The sequence below is a fragment of the Cotesia typhae genome, unplaced genomic scaffold (genome assembly GCF_013202065.1).
Source record: "Cotesia typhae breed Kobodo isofemale line unplaced genomic scaffold, CoteBio_Ctyphae contig_5, whole genome shotgun sequence".
NCBI lineage: Eukaryota > Metazoa > Arthropoda > Insecta > Hymenoptera > Braconidae > Cotesia > Cotesia typhae.
Window position 1 is genome coordinate 1,562,603 of NW_027423757.1, and position 23,459 is coordinate 1,586,061.

At 27.6% G+C, this 23,459-nt stretch overlaps 3 protein-coding genes across 5 annotated transcripts; 1 reads left to right on the forward strand and 2 right to left on the reverse strand.

The window, feature by feature from the left end:
• The first annotated feature begins 489 nt into the window (after window positions 1-489).
• LOC141530837 (uncharacterized) lies at window positions 490-4,146 on the forward strand. Its single transcript, XM_074248192.1, has 6 exons — window positions 490-748; window positions 1,037-1,720; window positions 1,841-1,962; window positions 2,042-2,332; window positions 2,622-2,992; window positions 3,492-4,146. Exons 1-6 carry the CDS (start codon window positions 659-661, stop codon window positions 3,845-3,847), a joined length of 1,914 nt encoding a protein of 637 aa, XP_074104293.1. The 5' UTR covers window positions 490-658; the 3' UTR covers window positions 3,848-4,146.
• A 138-nt stretch (window positions 4,147-4,284) lies between these two features.
• LOC141530838 (uncharacterized) lies at window positions 4,285-9,374 on the reverse strand. Of its 2 annotated transcripts, none has more exons than XM_074248194.1 (5): window positions 9,233-9,374; window positions 5,651-5,938; window positions 5,106-5,428; window positions 4,728-5,003; window positions 4,285-4,643 (listed from the first exon to the last, which is right to left on the reverse strand). In XM_074248194.1, the coding sequence occupies exons 2-5, from the start codon at window positions 5,804-5,806 to the stop codon at window positions 4,382-4,384; spliced, it is 1,017 nt and encodes a 338-aa protein (XP_074104295.1). In that variant the 5' UTR covers window positions 5,807-5,938; window positions 9,233-9,374; the 3' UTR covers window positions 4,285-4,381. The 2 variants fall into 2 exon arrangements, with proteins under 2 accessions (XP_074104295.1, XP_074104294.1); XM_074248193.1 differs by lacking the exon at window positions 9,233-9,374 and adding an exon at window positions 7,822-8,557.
• Window positions 9,375-13,512: 4,138 nt separating this feature from the next.
• Crc (bZIP transcription factor crc) lies at window positions 13,513-23,047 on the reverse strand. 2 transcript variants are annotated; one of them, XM_074247809.1, is made up of 3 exons: window positions 22,894-23,047; window positions 19,765-20,079; window positions 13,513-15,286 (listed from the first exon to the last, which is right to left on the reverse strand). In XM_074247809.1, the coding sequence occupies exons 2-3, from the start codon at window positions 19,976-19,978 to the stop codon at window positions 14,316-14,318; spliced, it is 1,185 nt and encodes a 394-aa protein (XP_074103910.1). In that variant the 5' UTR covers window positions 19,979-20,079; window positions 22,894-23,047; the 3' UTR covers window positions 13,513-14,315. The 2 variants fall into 2 exon arrangements, with proteins under 2 accessions (XP_074103910.1, XP_074103911.1); XM_074247810.1 differs by lacking the exons at window positions 19,765-20,079; window positions 22,894-23,047 and adding an exon at window positions 16,868-17,870.
• Between the last annotated feature and the right edge of the window lie 412 nt (window positions 23,048-23,459).

Here is a 23,459-nt window from a genome sequence, read left to right on the forward strand (position 1 = left end):
TTTCTACAAGTCTATTTTTTTAATAATTTTTTTTGCTATAATTTATTCGTAAAAAAAAAATTAAAACAATTATGAAGTGACAATTAAATTTAATGTCATTATGAACTAATAAATTATTATTAATACTTCCTGTAACAATTTTGGGCAAGTTTTGAATTTCTCGTAAATTTTACAGTTTTAAAAAACGTGCAATTCAAATATATAAAAATGTACATACGATTGCATGACATGGCATTAAAGTTAGCTGTCACTTGACAATTTTTTTATTTTTTTTAACAAATCAATTTGCTCCAAAAAAATATTTTTAAAAAATTGCATTTGTAGTTTTTTTAAATTTCTAGATGTCAATTTTTTTTTGTAAATTTTTTTTTTGCCATAATTTATTTGTTACAAAAATTCCTAAGATTACCAACTATCTGCTAAGTTAATTTTCATTTGCATGACCGATTATTATCATTATTGTCATTGACAGTATGACGTGCTTCTATTAAGCGACAAGCAACGACAGACAACTTGTTCAGTTCAGCTTAAAAAAAAACTGTTGAACTAGCACCCAAATATTTACATTAGCCGCGTTTAAATATAAAAATTATAAAATCTATGAAGTTATTTATTTATTAATGTATATTTAAAGTGATTGTTAGTTTGTTTTTTGAAAATGAATCGTAGGACTAATGATTCAAATAAAGTACCACCAGTAAAAAATGTAAGATGTGCGAATGAGGTTATCAAAGCCAAAAGTACAGCCGTAAGTTTTTTTTAATAATTAGTTCTTTGACTTTTTTTTTATCATGAATAATAATCGAATTTTTATAATACTGAAATTAGCAGTAAGCTGTTAATTTTAAAAATTTTTTTAATAAAACAATTATAATAAAAAAATGCTTCTAAAAATTTTCACTTGTAATTTTTATTAATTTTTACATGTGAAACTTTTTAATTTAATTTTTTTTATAATAATTTAATTGCTATAAATATCTAAAAAAATATTTATTTCTGTCAACTTCAGTGTCATCAATTTTTTTGTTTTTTCCAGAATTTGCCAAAATCGAGTTCCAGTGGTATAGTTGTTCTCGATAATGAAACTACTACTGTTGAAGTAACTGTCAAGAAAAAATCAAAGAAGAGTTCAAATGTTGATAAAGCTGGAATAAGCAATGATAAATTAAACAGCGATAAAAAACAATCTTGCGTGTTTGATAATTATCGTTGGGGTAGAATATTACGCGAGCAAAATGTATCAACACTTAAACAAAATTATCGCCCAAATTCAATTAAATCTCAGCACGAATTTCACTCGACACCTAGGGAGCGATCATCTGAAAATATTTCAGAGAGAGAAGCTAAAAAATTGTATAATCAAAATAAATTAAGGCATAATAATAATTATGATATGTTAATAGATGATAATTCATCAAAACAAATGACACCCAAAAAAATGACTCATGATAACAAATTTTTTTATGGTGGAGGTATGCCGTCCCAGTCAACAATTAACAATACCGAATCAGTTTTAGTCGTTGATCGAGGTGTCCAATGTGGTGGAATTTATGATGGTACTAATGAAAATTTTCGTAAATTAAATCCTGTTAGAACTTTAGCATTTTTGATGAAAGAACTGGAGAGTATTATCGGTGGTGGCAGAGCTGGTGAAATTTTAACTGAAATGGAAGAAGCTCTTTTACGAATTCCTGTTGAATCGGGACAACCATCTCATATGGTAAATTACTTTTATTATTTATTTTATAAACACATATTTTTTAGTAATAAACTTTTATTATTTAGTTACTTCATATTCAATTATTCACATTGATTTATTACAATTTTGTTAAAATAACAGGACTTAGAAACGATAGCTGCCAAAGCTAAATTAGAAGCAAATATAGCTAAATTAGAATCAACTTGTAAGTCAATGGAGGAGGGATACAAATCTGTTCGGAAAGAGAACAACATACTTCAACAGTAACATTTGTTTAGAATCAAATTTTATTTGCAATCTTATTTATTTATTAATATTACAAGTATATTTTTTTTTATTCAGGCGTATTCAAGAACTATCAGGATTACTGAAACAAACGAAACAACAAGAGTGTGAATTAGAATGTGAAATGAGACGATTACGTACTGATTTAAATGAAGCATTAAAAAATGACCTAGCGAATCGAAAACTTATTAATGAATTACGAGAAGAAAATAGACAAATTGATGTGCTCAAAAAAGAATTAAAAGAAGAAACGGAGTTGACGCATTATTTAAAACTAGAAAAAGAAAAACTAACAATTATGTCTTCTTACAAAGATGCTGAATTTATAAAACTTCGTAATGCTATCAAGTATGTTTATTTTTAATTTTGTACATTAGTTACTTTTTTTTTTTTATTTTTAATCAACAGAAAAATTTATTAAAAATTGAATTTCTTCCTAGAATTAGAATTGTTAAACAATATTATTAATTTACTATTATAATTATTAAAATTTTTTTGTTGTAGAAAAAAATATTCTGCAATTGAGATATAGAATCAGTTTTATATTACTTTTTAAATATTTTTATGCCTAAAATAGCAGGTGAATTTATAAGATATGCTCTTAAATCATTAAATAATTGAATTCGAATTATTACAGAGAGTTACAAAATAATATTGCTGATCAGTTGGTAGATCTGAGGGAATTCCCAATGGATAACGGAGTGATGTTTCCGGAACATCATTCCACAATGATTCCCGGTAAAGTTATTGGTTCAACTCCATCACCAACGTTACACAAATTACCTGAACCACAAGCATGGCGAAATGCATCTGACTTATCAGACTCTACAATCGATGCATTAGATTCAAATGCACCTGCTGCTCACCAACAAATACCTTTATCCAATACAAATAATGATACTAACAACGATAAATTTCAAGAAAAATCTCATTTGGAATTTATAAGCCTCGCTGGCGAAGAATGTTTAGATTCATCGTCGTCATTATCATCATCATCATTATCAGAAGGTAATCACGATATTTTTAGAAAAACAAAAAATATTAACTATTACAATAATATGTAATAAGGATCAGGTGAAAAGACCATCAATAAATTCTAATACAATTATTCGTTATACGAGAATTCTCAGTTGAGAATTATTTGTGACTACAGAATGTTTTAGATTATTTATTTATGTCAATAACCTTTAAATTATTGATAGTATTATAAATTGTAAACATTTGGAGCTGTATTATTTACTATTATTTATTTATAAACTAGTTGACGTTGAGAATTTTGTACATATGTATTGTAGTACTTCAGAATTTTTTTATAATGATTATTGGTATGACTATGTTTTGACAGAATATTCGAGATACCTGAGGATGTCGGAATAAAACCGACGAAACGTCGTATAACGAATTGTGATAGAATTTATTGATGGTCTTTTCACCTAATCCTTATTACATATTATATCTCATTTGAAATTTTTTATTATTACAATAATATTATTTAATTGTTTTATAGATTTAAAAAGTATTGATGAAGTTGATACAAGTAAAAACCAAGATAAATCACCTGATAAACAGAAAAAAATGAATTCAAAGTCGAATAACACAAGAAGTAAAAATAAATCTAAAGCACGCAGTAATAGTATACAAATTCAAACAGAAAATAATATCGGTTATCGTCATAGTAATATGTCTTCCAAAAATTTTATAGACAAAGATATGAAAAAAGAAATTCAAATGATGTTTGAAAATATGAGACAAAAAACCCGCATTCCTGTCAACGTACCAAGCCCACCGCGTAATTTTCCTAATCCTGATTGGAGTGACAGTACATTGCCTACTATGAGTATATCAGAGTCGACCTCTGCTTAAAAATAAAAAATAAAATAAAAAGTCATGTTTTAATTTATTAAACTCAATAATTCTTTTATTACTATGTTAACAAATTAAATTTAAATTAAATAGTTTTTTAATCGCATTTTTTAATTTATTAGCTTTTAAAAAGATGTTGGTAACAATTTGTAAATAAAAACTATTGAATGAATATTAATTCAATTAAAAAAAAAATAAATAAATAATTGATGAGTTATTAAAAATAAAAGAAGTTGATTTACTGTAAAACAATTCAATATTTGTTAAAAAAAATAAAAACTATTTGTTACGGCACATTATACCAGTCTATTTGTTATACCAAGCCATTGTGAAAAAAATAATTTGACTTGCGTTTATAAAAAATAAAAACTAGATACCAGACATAAAAAGTCGAGTATCCGATTTGGTGTGTTTAATTTAAAATATATATTTATAACAAAAGTTTTTGTTTCTGTTTTTTTTTTTTTTTTAATAGGAAAGTTTCTTGTCTTTGTAATAAAATGTTTTATTTAATAAATAAAAATTGATTTAAATTTAATATCGTTGACTGCGACGTTCTGAATAATTAACCGAATATTTACTTCGGTCACTTCCTCCGTCATCTTGATACTTTCCTTCAGCCTTGTAATGAATTTCTGGGGCTGAGCCAACATGACCTTGCCAATAACGCGTCCAATAAAAGTCTTCTGGATCTATTTCACCAGGATTTTTGGAATTTTTGCATACATGTATACAATATACCATACTGCCCAAGAGTGTTAAGAATCCAAAAATGACAAAGACAATGCCTAAGATCCTAATAAACAAAACAAAATAAAATAATAAGTATAAAAAAATCAAAATAATAGTCAATATTATTATAATTGTAAAAATTATTTACCAGACAATAACCGGCTGGAATATTTGAGTAACTATGACGAAGCCAAGTGTGACAAGGATAAGACTGAGGTTTAATAGCAACATGAGACAACACATTCCCTTGGTGTTCGGACAAAAAGGATTGGGAGTGGACATTGTTTCAATAATGATACCGCCATGCCGGGAGGTTTTAGTCTTTACGGTCGATCCACCAGATCTCGCAGATCCACAGCTATAATGACTGGGCGCCCTGTCATCTATTCTTGAACTGGGCACCGGACTGTGACGTGATCCGCGGCTATAAATCAACAATAATGTTTCATTGATATCATCTTTACAAATGCTTTATAGCTATTACCATAAAAATTATTATTTATTACTACAACGGAGCTGCATTTACCTAATATCTGATGTTGTTCGGTAATTACTGTTGGTAATAAAAATTGGTATATTTGTTTCTGAACCATTGTTTGACTGATTATGCCGATTGTTGTGAATATTATCATTATTATTGCTAAAATTATTATTATTATTATTATTATTATTATTATTATTATTATTATTATTATTATTATTATTATTATTATTATTATTATTTGGCGGAGAGTCTCTTGATAAATCAGAACCAGTACGTCCATTCCGTGATACATGTACACGTTTATCGTTATCCCTTTCATTAGTCGACCGGCGACTTTTCTGTTGAGAAGGTACCACGATTTTAATCTGTAATGAAAATAAATTATTATAAATAATATAATAATAAATGCAGGAAGTATTTTCAGTGAAACAGAGTTATTTTCTGGACGAAAACCAGTTGTTGACCGAGAAAGGCGAGGTTTATCTTACTGATGTGTGACGCGTGAGATAGAAATAAAGGTAAGAAAAAAAAATCTGAAATAATAATGTATATATATATATATATATAATAATAATAAGAATTATTACCACAGAGCTGGGCTTGTGGGCGATAGCATATTCTGATGAAGTTCTTACGGAGGTAGCATGATGACTCTCCTCACCATCAGTTGAGTAACTATGTTGTGCATCACCGCCATTGTGCACCAGGTACCCGTTGCTGTTATTGCTATTACCGTGTCGCATTATTATAAAAGCTCTTTTAAGCTTTTACTGTATTTTCAATGCTTTCAGGCTTCCAACTGAGGTTTTCAACTTACACGGCAGGGCAGATTGATCACCGTCAGCGTTGCCGTTGCCGATGCCACACTTGGTAATCTGTAGGCATAAACCAATGTTAATACAGATAAATATTAAGTACAATCTTTTGTTTATTTAAGAGAGGTAAGGGGACAAGTGTGGGCGCAAGGTCAAGAGAGACACGCCTGCGAGGAGCCTTGTTCTCGATCCCAACCGATTCCCAATAAAACCAAATCAAGTTAAAATCCACTTGAGCATAAATTGCACTGCTGCTCTTCTTGTTCAGATTTTTAATCCGTATTATTATTTTTTTATCATAAGCATCTTTTTTTTTTTTTATTTTTTATAATAATATTATTTTTATAGCTACAATTTTTAATCTCGTCATGATGATTTAAGATTTTCTATTAAATCAGGTAATTTTGTGGTACATTCACCAGATACTACCATTAGCTAGCATATCTGCCCACACAAACTCGTCTTGCAATAAAATCAATAACAACAAAAATAATAATAATAATAACTTCTACAACTTATTGCTCTTTTTTTGTTTTAGCCTGTATAAGTATATTTCCTCCAGATACTTTCTCTCTAGTTCTAGTTGGTATACTCAGGTTGAGTCATCCTCGAAAGTTAAAATGCGTTCACAGCTCGTCGCCGGAACAATCCATACGTTAAGTATGTAATTGACCAACAATAATAGAAGAGCGTTGTATAAACACACTTGCTATTATGACATAAATATCAACACTTTTATTTTTTATTTTTTTTTTTTTTTTCTTAATCGTTACCGTCTATATTATTTCCCATAATATAATTCATCATAACTTATTATTTATTACTCATTACCATTACTAATATAATCAATCACTGGTTGAGAGATATACAGTGATAATGAAGATTATTGTTGTTATTGTTTTTTAACAAGTATTTAATTTTTTATGGAGTGAACGCATTTTTATTTCAGGTCAAGGACGTGAAAATAAATGGGATTTAGAAGTGGATGTGCAGTCGGCATCTCTAGACTCTGGCTGTATTGCAAATCGGAGAGCTCGATGCTTGGACTATTGCACGCTTCAGAACCGGAAATGGATAAATCGCTACCTACCCAGCGTACTTTATTTTTTATCTTTATTCTTTTTCTTCGTTTTCACCTTGTGTGTGCTCTAACCAGATTTTAATTTTTTAGATTATTTTTTATTTTAAATACACAACTACGTAATGCTCCAAAAATAGTATTATGACTGCTTGTGTTGTATCAACTAATGGAACGTCTGTTGTCACCATACAGAATTATTTGCCTTTCCAATTACTATTTTATCATTAAACTATTTAATTTAGCTATTATTCAATATTCACACAACAATTTTAATTATTTTATCGGGTTTGTAAGTTTGTTGCTTAAATTATACCGAATAAAAATTTCTCTTTTTCGTTTCCCCGATTACTGCGTTGTTTTTTCCGTTATATAATCACACATATAATTAAATTCATTATTTTTAAATATGTATATGTATGTAAGTATCCACTGTTAAGTAATTTCGATTTCTTTTATTTAAATATTAATTTAAAAATTTTTTTTACATGTCTCAAGTATTCTTGGATTTATGTTTTATTGATTGTATAAATACACATCATATTGTTGGTGTTAATCATCTGATACCAAAGAAGTATATAGAGGTTGAAGTAGAAGAAGAGAATGATAACAAAGGAGAAGAAGAAGAAGAAGAAGAAGAAGAAGAAGAGAAGGAGTCGGGTGGTACCAAATGATTTATGTATTAGCGCGCGAAGAAAACAAAACAATAGGCTGAATACCATTAAATCAAAGTGACACGCTGAAAGAATATATATTTATAAATATTTGGTAACTTTAAATTCATCACACAGAAAGGTAACTCGTTATTTATATTAATAACTTAAATAAATTAATAATAAATGATATTAAAGATTGAAACACTCACAGCGCTTGATATTTTTGAACTGTAGAATGTAAGTGTGATTTAAGTCAGTGACGTCGGCGATCCAGTTGTATGAAATGGATATTCATGATGTTGATGAAAATCATGGTCCAGTTGGTGAAAAACAAGATTCATCAAAAGTACCCACCGAAAAATAAAATATTAACAGGTTTTTTTTTTATTTTAAATACTAATATAGACACAGAGACATTTGTTTGTCATGAATAAATATAGTAAAAATAATAAATAACGCGAGTGAGTGTAACCGTCGCGGAATACTGGCATACTAGCAGCAGCGAGCAGCAACTAGTGTAGCATTAAAGCATTCTCATTCTCATTGCGGGGAAAGGTGCCCATGAGACACTACTATATTTATGCCTCTTCCACCTTACGGCCTTACCTCCTCGCTACAACCTGTACCGCGGCCAAACCTTCTATGCGATACAAGAGCTCATTAAAGTGGGGGAGTCTTAATTCGCACTTCGATCTCTATACTTGTTGATGTTGATAGTATTTGGTGCTAAATAAGCTGTGATTTAACCCACAAGTTTTTCAAGCAGCCATTTTGTTGTCACTATTATTTTTATCTGATTAATTATTGATATTTATGACAATTTTCATAAAAAATTAATTGTTTGAATTTCTTTGTAAATATCGTTTTTTATTTTATAAATATTGTTCGAGTGAAAAAGGAATTTCAATTCTTAGGATAAAAAAAAAATTCTCTTAAGGTTTTTTAAAATAACACTGAAGTTGACAGACATTAAAAATTTTTTTAGAATTTTGTAGCAATTAAATTATTAAAAAAAAATTTTATTAAAAAGTTTCACATGTGAAAATTAATAAAAATTACAAGTGAAAATCTTTAGAGGCATTTTTTTATTGTAATTGATTTGTTAAAAAAAATTTTTTAATTGACAGCTGACCGCTAACTTTAGTATTATTTTTTAAAATTTATTCTAAAAGAAATTAAATTATAAATATTATTTATGAAAATTAACTTAGCAGATAATTGATAATTTTAAGAATTTTTGTAACAAATAAATTATGGCAAAAAAAATTGACATTTAGAAATTTTAAAAAGCTACAAATGCAATTTTTTTAAAATAATTTTTTGGAGCAAATTTATTTGTTAAAAAATTTTTTTTAAATTGTCAAGTGACAGCTAACTTTAATGTCATATATTATTTTTTGTTTTCATTGCATTGGTTGGTATAGATCTAATTAACGAAATTTGAAAGCATGTTTTCTTCTAATTTTTTTTAAAACTAAACCCATGAAAAATTTTAAATGTGTCAATTAATTAAAGAATTTGGACAATTATTTAAAATATTTGTATTATTAGAGAAATTTAATTATAAAAAATTCGAAAACAAAATAATACTAGACAATCGAATTGTAAGTATCAACTCACTTTTTACTACTTTCTTTACGTTGTAAAAAAGGACCATCCGGCCTCACCTGAAATGGAAAAGTAAATTCTTCATTTTAATACAATGAGTCGGTTTAAATCAATTAGTCAAGTTAAGTTCTGAGTATTTTCTAAAATGTCATTTAAAAAAATCATCATAAAAGTTTTGTTGTAAATTTAAAAAGTTCTACTGTATGGAATAAGGGATAAGTTTATTTATCTGGATTTTCAAAATTAGAACACAAGAAAAAAAAAAGTCATAAAAAGAAGATAAATTAAAATATACTGCTGGCACAAATTTGAATATTTATCAAAATTACTGTTTATAACTATGAAATTATTTACGTTCAAGACAGCAAATTTTTATATCAATCATATTTAAGCGATTTCCTAATAATTACAACTCTCAAACTAATTGACAGTCTTGTATCATATTTTAATCTCGTCGAAGATTTGAACATAGACCAATTATTTTGAATTTCCTTAAAATCCAAGTAGAATTACATGCTAGTGAACATTATAACAAGGTAGATTGTATTTTTTAAAAAAATCTAACGATCAGCATATAAGTATAAATGAAGTTAACTCGTACTTCAATGTTAATAGTCAATCAAAGAGAAGAAACTGACCTACTTTATTTATAAAAAATAAGTAATTGGTTAATTAAGAGATCATTCCTCTCACTGCCTGAAAGATCTTTTGAAAATAACGAATACATATTTACTAAATACTCTTAGGTGTATACCTCAGATCTGGTCTATACCGAATTTTGAAAAGTACAAAGCCTATAAAAAATTGTCTACAGTGGGTCGATAAATCCACTGTCTAGTATACAGAAACAACTTTTTCATTTTCCTTTTTTGGCAGTAGTATACATCATTCCCAGTATAAAACCGACAGGTAGAACGATAAAATAAAATTATACTGTTTGATGGAGCTGTACTTTTTTATTTTTTTTATTTACATAAAATTTCAAAGTTGAGTATTAACATCATCGGTAATACTCATTGATATTCTATTCATTATACTTCTTCTACCTGTCCGTTAGTTTTGAAGCAGATCTACGTTAGTATAAATAAATCTTTATTTTAAAAAGAGAAAATATTGTTTGAAAAAATTATAGTCTTTATAAGTGAAATTATTTTGTGATTATATATACTTGTATATGGTTTTTCTTCAGTTAGTGACAGACCATTAATTATTAACATCCCGCTTTGAAAATTAAAACTTTTCAAAAATAATAAGTTACTGATTTCGGTCTGATTTTGAGAATGCGAGTTTTCATCATATCTCATCGTTTTGAGGTCCTAGGAAACCGTTCCAATTATTTCGGGCTGGACGTTCGGCCGTGAGTGTGTGTATAAGTATGGATAAAATTTTGTCGCACGACATTTTTAAAACGAATCAATTAATTGAGATGAGCGATGTAGCGTTCTAAAGAGTTCATTGAGACTTAGATTAAGTTAGATTTTGAAGTCAATCAGTCAAGTCATTACCAAAATATTCAAATAATAAAAAAATTTCTTTAGTTTTTCTTAATTATATGAAAAATTCTTTGGCTAATCGACGCTAAGTCTTCTAAACATTTATGTGTTTAAAAAACTGCATCGAATGCCGTTAAGCAATTATAAACTGAGCGTATTCAAAAGATATTGCTATTTGTAAACTAAAAAAAGTTATCTGAATCAGTTCTCAGATTTTTGAGCTCTTTAGAAATTAATTAAGGGATTTTTCTGATCATTCTGGTTCCGGTACTCGAAAAAAGCAAATATTAGTTATGTTTTTTAAAAAAATCAAAAATTTTCAAAAATCGGGAAGTTATTGTTTTCAGCTCGTTTTGCAAAAATTGAATTTTCATCAGATATCCGGTCAAAATCAGTTGATTCGCTCGGGAGACATCGTGAACGAAGGAAAACCGAAAAAAGTGTTTTTCTTACATAACTTCGACATTTTTTTTCGGATCGTTTTTCATGAAATAGAATAATCATTAGAGCTTAAAAATCCGCGTCGATCGCTGCCAATAACGTGAAAATCGATTGATTGGTTCGCGATATCGTCGACGAAATATTTGGAAACAAGTGTTCTTTTAACATAACTGAGACATTTTTTGGAATAACTTTTAAACGGCTGTACCGATCAATTCCAAAAACTAATCAGCTTTTAACATAAAAAAACCACGTCGATCGTCGCCAAGCCAGTCAAAATCGGTCGATTTGTACAAGAGATATTGTGAACAAAAGAAAACTGAAAAAATTGTTTTTTCGGAGTTACTCTGAAATTCCTAGTTTGATCAATTCAAATTCAAAGATTTACTATGAGACTGAAAAAACTGCGTCGAATGCCGCCAACCACGTGAAAATCGGTTGATTCATTCAAGAGTTATTGCGATTTGAAAATTCCAAAAATAGTGTTTTATGAAACTTTGATCAAAGAGCTCAAAAGCATAAAAAAGCTATTTCTTTGAGCTCGGAGAGCTCAAAATAACACATAAATTGTATTTTAGAGCTTGAAGAGCTCAAAAACATCATCAGTGCAATTTTAAGTGCCTAGGTATGGATGTATCGGGAAATTGCAGGGATGGCCTCCACTCCAGGGTTAACCGTTTTCCTATTTATTTTTGTATTTTTTTATATAAATAAACAACGGATGAACGGAGCTTCTCCAAAAGTTTGTATGTCGTTGACGTAACTGTTAACTTAATAACGTCTTACCTAAAACACAAAAACCAAAATTATTTACCTTCAATATACAAGTAGTTATGGCAGGAATTACGAAAATTGATATTTATTGATAAATAACAAAATAACTATTGAGATTAAAAAAAAAAAAAAAAAAAAAAAAAAAACAGAAAAAAGAAGCTATTTTTTCTCAGTTTTTAGTCCTGAAAAAATAGTAAAAATCATAATTTTGATTTGGTTGTAGTTCGGGCCATAGCTACTATGTAGAACACGTGGTTTAAATTTCATTGAGATTGGGTTAATGGTTTTTGAGATACGTAATATCAAATACGTAAACCAGAAAAGCATAGTTCTGAGATTGACGCGTTTAAAGTTTGTTCAATAAAAAAAATCTTACCTAAAGTCAATCACCGATGTCGGCACCATACACTGAGAAAAAAAAATTTTTTTTGTCCAGAAAACAATGTTTGGCTCAAAAATCGTTTAAAATAAATTTTGATTTTTTGATAAAAGAATATCTATATCTATCATGATAATAAAACATTGGCATTAATTTTGATAAATTAACAAATGAATAGGTTCACTTGAATTAAACAAAAAATAATTCAATTAATTTGATCAATTCTTGAGACAAGAAAATACAGTCTTGAAAATTATCAAGAATATATATTCTTGTGACAAGAAAATTTACTTAAGAGTAGTACTCTTTTTTCTCAGTGTACAAAATCCCTTCAAGCTGTTTAAAAATTTGATTTTCTTTCACTCGAAAATCCTCATAAACCTCGTAAAATAATATAATTACAGTGGTCCGATCGCTTGCCAATTTTAACACAATACTTGCAGATATATGTACTTTCAGAAAATTTTAAAAAAGAAAATTAATTTTTTCAAAAGTTACAAACCGGAATGATTCCTTTATACGAAAATTCTCGAGCGTTTTGAAATCAAATAAAGCGGAAAATTTCAGAGATTCAACTCCATATCATTAAAAGTTTTTACAACGAAAATACATTTATTATCTTTGAATAATTTAGAAAACTACCGATAAAATGTAACTTATTAATACTCATAGCCAAAACTTTCAATTTTAATATTCAAATCAAGTTAAATGGATAAAAACAATTCATTTAAAAGATATTTTATGAATAACTATCAGCTGTATCAAATATTTAAATAAAAAATTTTTTTTCTACGTCAAAAACTTTCAATTATAAAATATATCTTATCATTTTTACAATTTGCAGAAATTATTTAAACAGTATGTAAAATAATTAATTTAATTTCTTTTTTAACAAATAAATAATCACCCAACAGTGATTTATATTTTTGAAATAAATGTAAAAAAACAAAACGGATATTGTCACCTTGAGATTATAAAAAAAAAAAATTTATTTCGAGATAAATTAACTCAAATGATTTCTTTAGTCAGTAATTTTTTATTCTTAATGTTAATAAGTATAATCTATTTTTTTATCCATTTGGTTTATGACTCACCCGTACTCATATAGTTGATTGTACCTGATAAAATTTATTTCTCCCATACAACTAGATTTTTAAAACTTAATGTGAAGTAATAATAAGTGTAGAAATAAAAAAAATGAATAATTTTACATTAACAACTCATTGCTTTATTGTTTTGTAATACAATAATATAATTAGAAAAAAAGAGAGAAAAAAATTATTTTGAAAAGAATAAAAATCATAATTTGGAATGAAGAGACTCGTAATCGAGGCGGGATGATTATATTGCAGAAAGTATCAACGTTCATCACGGTGAGTAGTCAAAACGTTTGATACTGATGAACACAATATGTGGGTTAAGCCGAAGAGATTGTTTCTTTATTTTTTAATTTTTTTATTTATTTATTATTTTATTTTTTTTTTTTTTCCAATTCAATTCGAATATTAAATCGTGCTTGTTGCGATTAACATTATACTCGACGACAGTCTCAACATTCTCCTTTAAGGTACGACGAAAACACGAATGCGTGCAAGTTGATTACAATTATTAATTTTCTACAATCTAAATCTTTGAATACACTACATTATTTGCTGTTATTGTGAATTACAATTTAATTTTTTTCATTTCATGTTAATAATGTTAATTTGAACATTTCTATAAATGAAAGTAGATTTTGAAGATTTGTGAAACTAATTATTTTTCATGCACTCAAAGATTAAAAATATATATTTATTACCAAATTTAAAATTTAGTATATATTATCGCATCAATCTCTTATCAATGTACTGTATTATCAATTAAATCAAGAAGCTTTTCCAGCTCAAGATGTTAACCAAGGTATTATTATTTCAACATCCAAAGACATTCAGCAACGTAAACAAGAGATGACATGGTTTTAAAATTAAAGATTAAAAAAAATAAAAATAAAATATATTATACAATTGAATTAATTGATTAAACCCTTAGCCTTAAATAAATCGCGCATAAGCCCTTTCAAGTATCCGATCTCTCGCTTCAACTCACAAACTTGATCCTTGAGTTTACCATTGATTTCTTCTAACTCATCTTGTTCGCTAACGATCTCTTTAACTTCAAGCTTCTTTTTCATACGATAACGCGTGGCTGCATTCTTATTTTGTTCCTTCTTACGATTCTTTTTATCATCGATCGAACGTGCATAGGGCTTATTGCGAGTTCGGGTTGTTTTCTGATTACGTTTGCCATAATTGTTGTTCCTACTGCTAGCCTTGCTACTGCTGGTAGATGAATCTAGAGTCCAATCAGGATCATCAACTGAATCTTCGGAGGACAAATAGCTGCTGACGGTGCTATTTATCGGACTTGTTGGTGACATTGATTCGACACATGATCTAACATATTCATCAACAACTGCTAATTCACTTGCCACATCACCTGCTAGTGGTAACAATGACACATTTTCAGCATTCCATTCGCCAGATATTTGACCAAGATATGAGGTATCACTTTTATCAACAGATTCTTCTTCAATCACTTGCTGTTGCTGCTGCTGTTGGTGATGTTGTTCTTGTTGATTAATTAGATTAATCGAAGGGGGAATTACAGCATTATGAGCAATAGATGGATATATAAATTGAATATTAGACAAAGCTGTTGGATCTAAATTAACAAGAATCTGCTGAGAATCAAATGACAATGAGTCAGAATGTATGTACGGTGGTGACTGCGGCGGAGTCAAAGCTGAACTGCTTGAGGGGTAAATCATTTGGCATGATGATTCTACACCCCCAAAAACAGTTTCCCATTCTTGTAAAAATGATTCTGGTACTGGCGCTTGTGGTTGAGAATAAACCACTGGCTTGTTTTGAATACATTCTGATGTTGATAATTCATCAAACAATGATTCTGGTCGATCTTCAAACCAACCAGGTAAGGGCTCTGTAAAATAATAATAAAATAATGAAATCAATTATTACCAAGAATAATATAAATATTTATTAACTTTTTATTAATTAAATAATTTGTAGTAAAGTAATTTATATTCTTGAGTGTTAGTAAAAAATGTGATAGATCATAAAAATTATTACTTAGACAATTAGTGGGAGTGGCATGGCTACTATAAAATTAACATAAAAGTAAATAATGTTGTTATTAATACGTCTAGTTTTAAATCGAGGAAAACGAGAAAATTAAAAAAAAAAAATTCAAATAAAAGTAACTATCAACGTCCATGAGACTTCAAGTATATCAAGCTTATATTAATTAGATAACACTATTATCAATAATTTATATTTCTTTGAGCCATTATTTTTTTTATTATATTTGTGCTAAAGCTGTGAAATTCAAAACTGACAGAGATTCTGTTTATCTAGCTTACTAAAATTAATAGATAAAGTAAGGTACAGACATCAATTATATTGTAGTTGTGATTAACTAGTTAATCAAAAAAAAAAAGCTATGTGTACCAAGGTTACAAGAAGTTAAATAAATGTTAAAATGTTCTCGCATTAGTAACAATAAAAATATAAAAAGCTGTATAATAATTTATCAATATATGCTAATACAGATATTAAAACTTTATTTTTAATTTACTATATTATTATAATGGAAAATTTTACTTATTTCTTTATTGTCTGCAAGGGTTAGTGAATAATTATCATATTATCATTTGTGAATAAACAATAAAATAAAATCTAGGCCAATGACTGTTATTATAATTATTAAATATCGATTAAATAGTAGTTTTAATATTTATTGTTTTTGTTTATATTTATGTATCATCGATCTAATTATCAACTAAGATCGCAACCCCTTGTGCAATAATAATCACGCAATTAATATCTATCACTTTTAACCTAGTTAATTATGTCAAAACTTTTAGGCTCTATTTAAAAGTAACAAATAAGCTTTAATTCAATGTTTATAAAAATAAGGTAAAAAAATGCATATTTTACTGTTATGTAATTTAAAAAAAAAAAAAAAAAAAAAAAAATATCGAATGTCTAATTTTATTAATGATTCGATTTATTTTTTCAAGTATATTAATTAACGTTTGTGATAATTTATGAGTCAGGTTTTTATTTTAATAATCATTGAATAGATTATATTGCAACATTTAATCTACATGATTAAAAATTAGTCTTCTAGTTTTTAAACTGTAAAATTAATGTCAATTCACAATAGCTCAGAGCTGTTTAGTATTTTGGTAAGTTGGAATAGTATTGTTTCATTAATAAGTAGAAAAAATATTGTTTTTTAAGGTGCTTTTACGTCAAATAATAAATAGTATTTTTATATTAAATTTGAAATTTTAAGTGTTGTAAATCGATAACCTACTGAGTATTTTAAGTGAAATTTGACTAAAGGAGAGAAAGTGATGTACGAAATTCTTCATTTTGCGATTAAAGATTCTTCTGAATTGGAATGAGTTATAAATACAACTTTCGATTTATCTTTGCATTATGAAAATAAAAACAGTATATTATATTACATTATATAAAATAAAAGAATAAGACATACCACTATAACACATAGTAGCCATCATATTTGCTAATTTTTTTTTGTAGTTTTTCGAATAGAATTTGTGTAAATATTAAAGAGTTCGAAAAATTAATTAGCAACAGCAGTAGCAGCGGCAGCAGTAGTTTCAGTAATTTTATGTCAAACGTTTGTTGAGTTTTCAATAAGTTATCCAAGATTAAAAATAAAACTAATTTTAATAGTAATAACAATAATAGTATAAACAATAATAATAATAATAACAATAAGGCAGTGATACGAGAAAATTTGTCAACTTGGAAAAGTAATAATGAAAATATTGATATTATCAACGTCTTTTCACTAATTTTTGAGAATTTACAATTATTTCCCGGTTCCACGTGTATAGATACGCGAACTGCATGCTAATGTTTAACATAAATACACTGCAACATTTAGATGGTTTATTAAATACACGTATCACTTTTGAAGATGCCAGTATCACCAGATTAACTATTGATAGTCGTACATATGAACCAGAAATTATGAGTACTTATAAGTGAGTTAATTAAATTTTTTTTTTTATTTTTTAAAGATTACACCGACGAAATTATAACACTGTTTTTTAAAATTTTTTTTTCTTTGTTAAAGATAAAAATATATTTATTCAAAATAAATTGATGTGTATTATTCCATCCAAGTGTAATTAAAATTTAAGTTGGATAAATAATTGACGCAGGTAATAATGTGTAAACACTCGAGTTATTAATCTAGCAGCACACTAGGTAGGCAGCGTCAAATAAATAGAACACACTGATAAAACGATTGGTCTTTTACGCAGAAACTTGAAGGCATGTATTGCGGAAAGGCAACTGATGACACGTGACAACTAGTTGTTTAAGTGTTAAGTTACTATTATTAAATATGTATGTATATTTATTTTATTGTTGGTATTATTAATATTACTATAATAACTATTATTATTATGGTTATTTTGTTTTATTTTTATTATAATGACGACAATAATAATAATAATAATAATAATAATAATTGATGTTTTATAGGCAGAAAATATTCTCGAGGTATGTGAGTAGCAATGACGACTTAAAATAACTGACTTGGTGACAACGAGCTGTCGAAGTGATTAAGTTAAGTATAGTAGTAGGGGAATCATAAAAAGAGAACGAATGAAATAAATAAGTATACTGCAATCATCAGAAGACTGTGTGTAGTTGACCCGAACGTTAACAGACTACCGTCGCTGACTCCTACTTATCGTTGGACTTTCCCTTCACACTTGTGTCTCATATACAAATACATACGCAAAAGATTATTAAAAGATTTTATTCCATAACTTCAGTTTGGATTGGCTCGTATATTCCGTTCCGTTTTAACTTTGTTATACCGATTTCTCCCAACTTGTAATCATATATATTTCCCATTACCGCTCGATACGATGCGATACCTTGGAACTTAACTTGTTCCCTAAAGGCTAACCAGTTTGTCCCACTCTTCAATATCTTATGAATTTTAAAATCACTGTAATAAAGCTACAAGTAGTTTAACTATTTATAAACACTGTTAGCATTTAAATTGGCTCAACGTATTAAGTCTCTTTAAATTGATTGTATATATTTGACTTTGTTTACCAGTAGTTTTTCGATTATTTAAAATTGTATTTCTTTTTTTGCTCGATTTTTTTTTAAGCTTTATTGTCATTGGGTTTTTTAAATTTAATTTTAAAAATCTAATTCAGTTGCTAAAGGGATCTAATAGTCTTGAATTTTCAAAAACTCGATTTTTTTTTTAATATTTCGAAAGTATGGTTTAGTAAAAATATAATGTTGAAATTTTGTAATGATATTGACGATATTCAAGTTTTACAGCTTATTTAGCAGGTCAGCGCTGAAGCAGATACAAGGATAAGTATAATTATTTGAAACTTTAAACTCATTTATTTCGAAACTACTTTTTTCTTGCGTGGTCTGAGGTAAAAAAATAGTATATTACACACCGAGGGAAGTAAAGTAAGAAATGTCTCAGATCACATGTAATTGTTAGCCGAGGCGAAGCCGAGGTTAACAAACATGTGATCTGAGGCTTTCTTATTTACTTCCCGAGGAGTGTATGCTATTTTTTTGCTCGACAAAGGCAGAAAGTGGCAACTTCGTTTAGCGCAGCGGGCCGAAAATTGACGCTTTCTGCCCGTCGAGCAAAAAAAAACTGTTCGGCTGATTCGTGTTGAATTTTACTCAATGTTATTCAGTGTAATAACATGGTCTATTTGTGGAACTAGAAAGAAGTTTTTACGTTGAATATTTCCTACTTTTAAATACAAAAAATAATTTAAAAAACGTAAATTTTCAGAATGTAAATTTCGGCAACGCGCCATTTTGACATTTTTAAAAATTTTATTTTAGTTCCACAGATAACTATACTCATAATCATTAAAAATTTCTTTCGGATTTTTTTTATATATGAGTGAAAGAGTCAAAACTAAACCAAGGTCCATTTTTTTAGGGCAACTTCAGCGCTATTTTGAAATAAATTGAAAGATTATTTTGTAAAGAATATTTTTGTATACTTCTTAAGTAATATAGCATATTGATAAAGTTTAAATAATATTGTTCATTATTTTCATTGATAGAAAAAAATATTCAAGTTTACTTTAAAATAATAATTACATAAAAAAAAAATTCATTTGTATGATTAATGACAGTTCAACGTATAAAGTAATTAAAAAAATCATGAACTAAAAATTTTTAATAACGTTGAAAATTTTTGAACAGTGACAAGATTACTCAATGCTTGATAAGATATGTACATAATGTAATGAAAAATTTTGATAAAATTTATTTATAAAAAAGAAAAAAAAAAAATATAAAATAAAATAAATAAATATTTTGAGAAAGCATAAGGTAGGTTAATTAAATTTTTACCTTCTTTAACTAATTCATCCAATTGCTCTAAAAGTTTGCTAGCAACTTGTGCACGCGTTGGATTTTCGTCGTATAATTCAGGTTCAAGGACATCGTTTACTAATATTGAGGATTGATCGTCGATATAGATCCAATCGTCTTCGGCTTCACCTATTGAAGCCCCACTAGGGGAATCCGGCTCCGCCTTCCATATCCAGTTCTCGTGTAATGACATTGCGGGTATGATTGCAAGTCTCTTCTATATGTATCGATAATTGAGAAAAATAAATTTGTCGCGTCGCGAGGACGTAACTCGAAAAAAACGCCATTGTGGCTCTGTAAAAGATTTAAATTTATACAGTTAATTTATTGACAAAAATTTCTACTATTATTATTAATAATTATTATTACGAGATGGTGAATATTTCTGTGTATTGTTAATCAGTTTATGGATCATGTATTATAAAGTTTAATTAGGTATTTTTTAGTTACATTATAAGTTATAATAGATATTTAATAGTTTTGACAATTAAAATCAATTTCAACACGGCTTATCAATCGTTTGACGTCTGTCCTGATTACTTCATAAGACATTTTAAAAATATTTTTTAAACTTTTATCTCATCATTTCATTTGAAATTTGATAGATTTTTTACTATTGATAATTCAATGGAAGTAAAATATAATTTGTTAAAAGGTTGAAATTAACAGCCATCTATTGATATTTTATATTTTAATTTAATAATTGATCATTTTAAAAGAAAAAACCACTGGTAAAAATTGTAGATAACTATAATTGCAATTTTTTTAAAACATTTTTTTCAGGACTAATTTATTTTGTAAAAAAAACTCAAAAATGATCCGATGTCTGCTAATTTCAGCATCATAAATTGTTAATTATATAAAATTAAAATATGGAACAAATATTATTTACCAAAAATTTTTAATTCTTTTGCTCAAATTTTTTTCTCTCAAACTGGTTATTCTATAAACACACATCCATCATAAACACATATTCTTGTTTGTTTTTGTCTTTTATCTAATGTTTTTTTTTTTATTTCATCTAAAATAAACATTGAAGAAATTTCGGAGTACTCTAATTTATTAATGAAAATAGTTTTTAAAATAACAAACCTAAAAAATATTATTTTAATCGTTAAATGAAGAAGAAACAAAAGAAAAATTTTTTTTTCTCCTGCCTAAGCCGAAAATTCAAATTCCTTCCGCTTGCAGCCGGAATAAAGCAGCAGTTTCTATCCTCGGAATAAATGAACGCGCACGCGCAATAGTGCCTACATCGGCTCTCACGCATTGTACGTTCTCTCTCTAACACATAATTTCTCCGTCAGCACTTGATGTTGCGTCATTAGTGCAATATATTAGTGCATTATAATTATAATAAAAATAATGTAATTTAGTGATTTGATTTTAAATAAAAAAAATTCGTCGTAAAACATGAGTTCTACAGATAGTCCCTACTCAAGTGACACTAACGACGAGGCTGGTAGAGATATCGAGGGAGAAGCCTAAAACATAACCAATAAATTACACTAAATAATATTAGAGTGATAATAGTATGTTATAAGAGTAATATAATGCTATAACTGTGATATGATAATGCTATAGTTTGAAAATTTCAAAAATTATCATATTGTACCAAAAAAAGGTTGATTTACATAAAATATGTTAAATCACCAAGTCACTAGAATTATTCTTATATTAAAATTATCATCTAATATTATCATTAAGATTATCCATAATTATTATTAAATGAATGCTTATAATTACTATTAATATTTATCAATGATTATTTAAAGTTATAATAAAAATTATTCTGTTATATTCATAACACTAATTATTTTTTTTAATATCTTTACTTAAATAATGATTTTAAATTGTATTTTTTCTTGACTGGGGGGACCCACCCCCCAACCCCCCGCCGGGGCTTCGCCCCTGGACCCCTTCCATGATTACCTACGATGCTATTGCATTAAAAGATTCGCGAATTTTCGGCTTGGCAGGAGAAAAAATAGTATGTGTGACACGGGACGAAAGTACTACATCCTCACCGGCGTATTTGCCAATCACACACGCGGGACAGAATGTAGTACTTTCGTCCCTCGTGGCACAATATACTATTCTTGCCATTGAAAATAAAAAAGATCTGATACATATATGTGAGAATTTTTTTCTAAAATTTTAATTTTTACACTGAAAAAAAAAAAAAAATATTAAAAAAATTTTCTTAATATAAGAATTTATGTTCTTGAAAATTTTTAAGAATATATTTTCTTAGCTCGAAAACTCGTTAAATTGATTGAAATAATTTTTACTTAATTTAAATAGAGTTATTCTCTTGTCTATCTATTATCCAAAGATAAATATTGATGCTCTTCTCTTCAGAAATTAATAATTAATAACAATAGAATATTTGATCCTCATCGAGATTCTTGAACCAAAAAATTGTTAATTGAGTAAAAGTATTTTTGTTTCTCAGTGTATAAAACAATTTTCATTATAAAAAAATAAAACTAAGCGCATGTTCTAAAAAAATTTTTTTAACTTGTTTTTAAAAATCTAAAAATTCCAAATGTCTGTAGCGTAAATATTATATGATTTTTTTTTTTTTTTTTTAAAGCTGCAGGTCATTACTTCAATCGTTGCGCAGCAAGTGTGTCGACATATCGCGACACAACTTTCTAATTTGTAAAAGTACATACTTTGAATAATAAAAACAATCATAAGTTTTTATTTATATTTTAACATCCCTCAAATTTATTTACACGTATCATGTACATGTGTTTATTTATATTTAAAAATGTTGTAAAAAATGATGCAATCATTAAATGGCACAGGTTTTCCAAACATTTAGTTTTAAAAAAATCGTATTTAATGCATATTTCCATCAAATGACTTATCAGTGTAGTAATGACAAGTGATTACTGATAAGCTAAAACAGTGGCTCAATAAATATATGTATTATTAATTACATATGTATTCAATGCATGTATTTCGTTTATTTTAACACGAGGCGATGATTCACGAACACAAAATGGCGGACACATGATCGAACTTTAAACCCGAGCACAAGAATTTTCAGTAACAAATTTTGTTAGTTTTTGTTAATTAATGTATTATTACTGTACTTACACCATGATTACTTTTGTTGAAAAGGCACACTTGCGCGTGCAAGCCGGAATCCGACTAGTTATTCATCTTCACAGTCTTTAGAACGAGGAAAAATTTTTAAATACGTCTGATTTCGAATGATCATGGAGGATGAATAAGAAAGAATAATGAACTTGAGTTCTTCGACGGTGAATACGCATGTCTGGGCCACGTGACATTCTCCGAAACTCTGAAATATCGTAATTTATCCTTACTCATCAAATTTTTTTATTACTTTTGTACTATTATCAAACATTTCAAACTTTCTAAATTAATGTAAATATTTTCTATTTTAATAATATTGATTTAGTAATCATTAAATTTAAATTATCTTTTAGAAAAATAAAGAATTAATGAAAATAAATAAAGTAAGTATATACACGAGACTACGAGAATATAGCATAAGATTGACCGAGAAATTTTAAATTATACATTAACTTGGAAAATTCGATTCTAGAAATTAGCAATATTTCTATAGCACTGAAGTTGACAGACATTAAACATTTTTTTGGAATTTTATAGCAATTAAATAATTAAAAAATTTTACA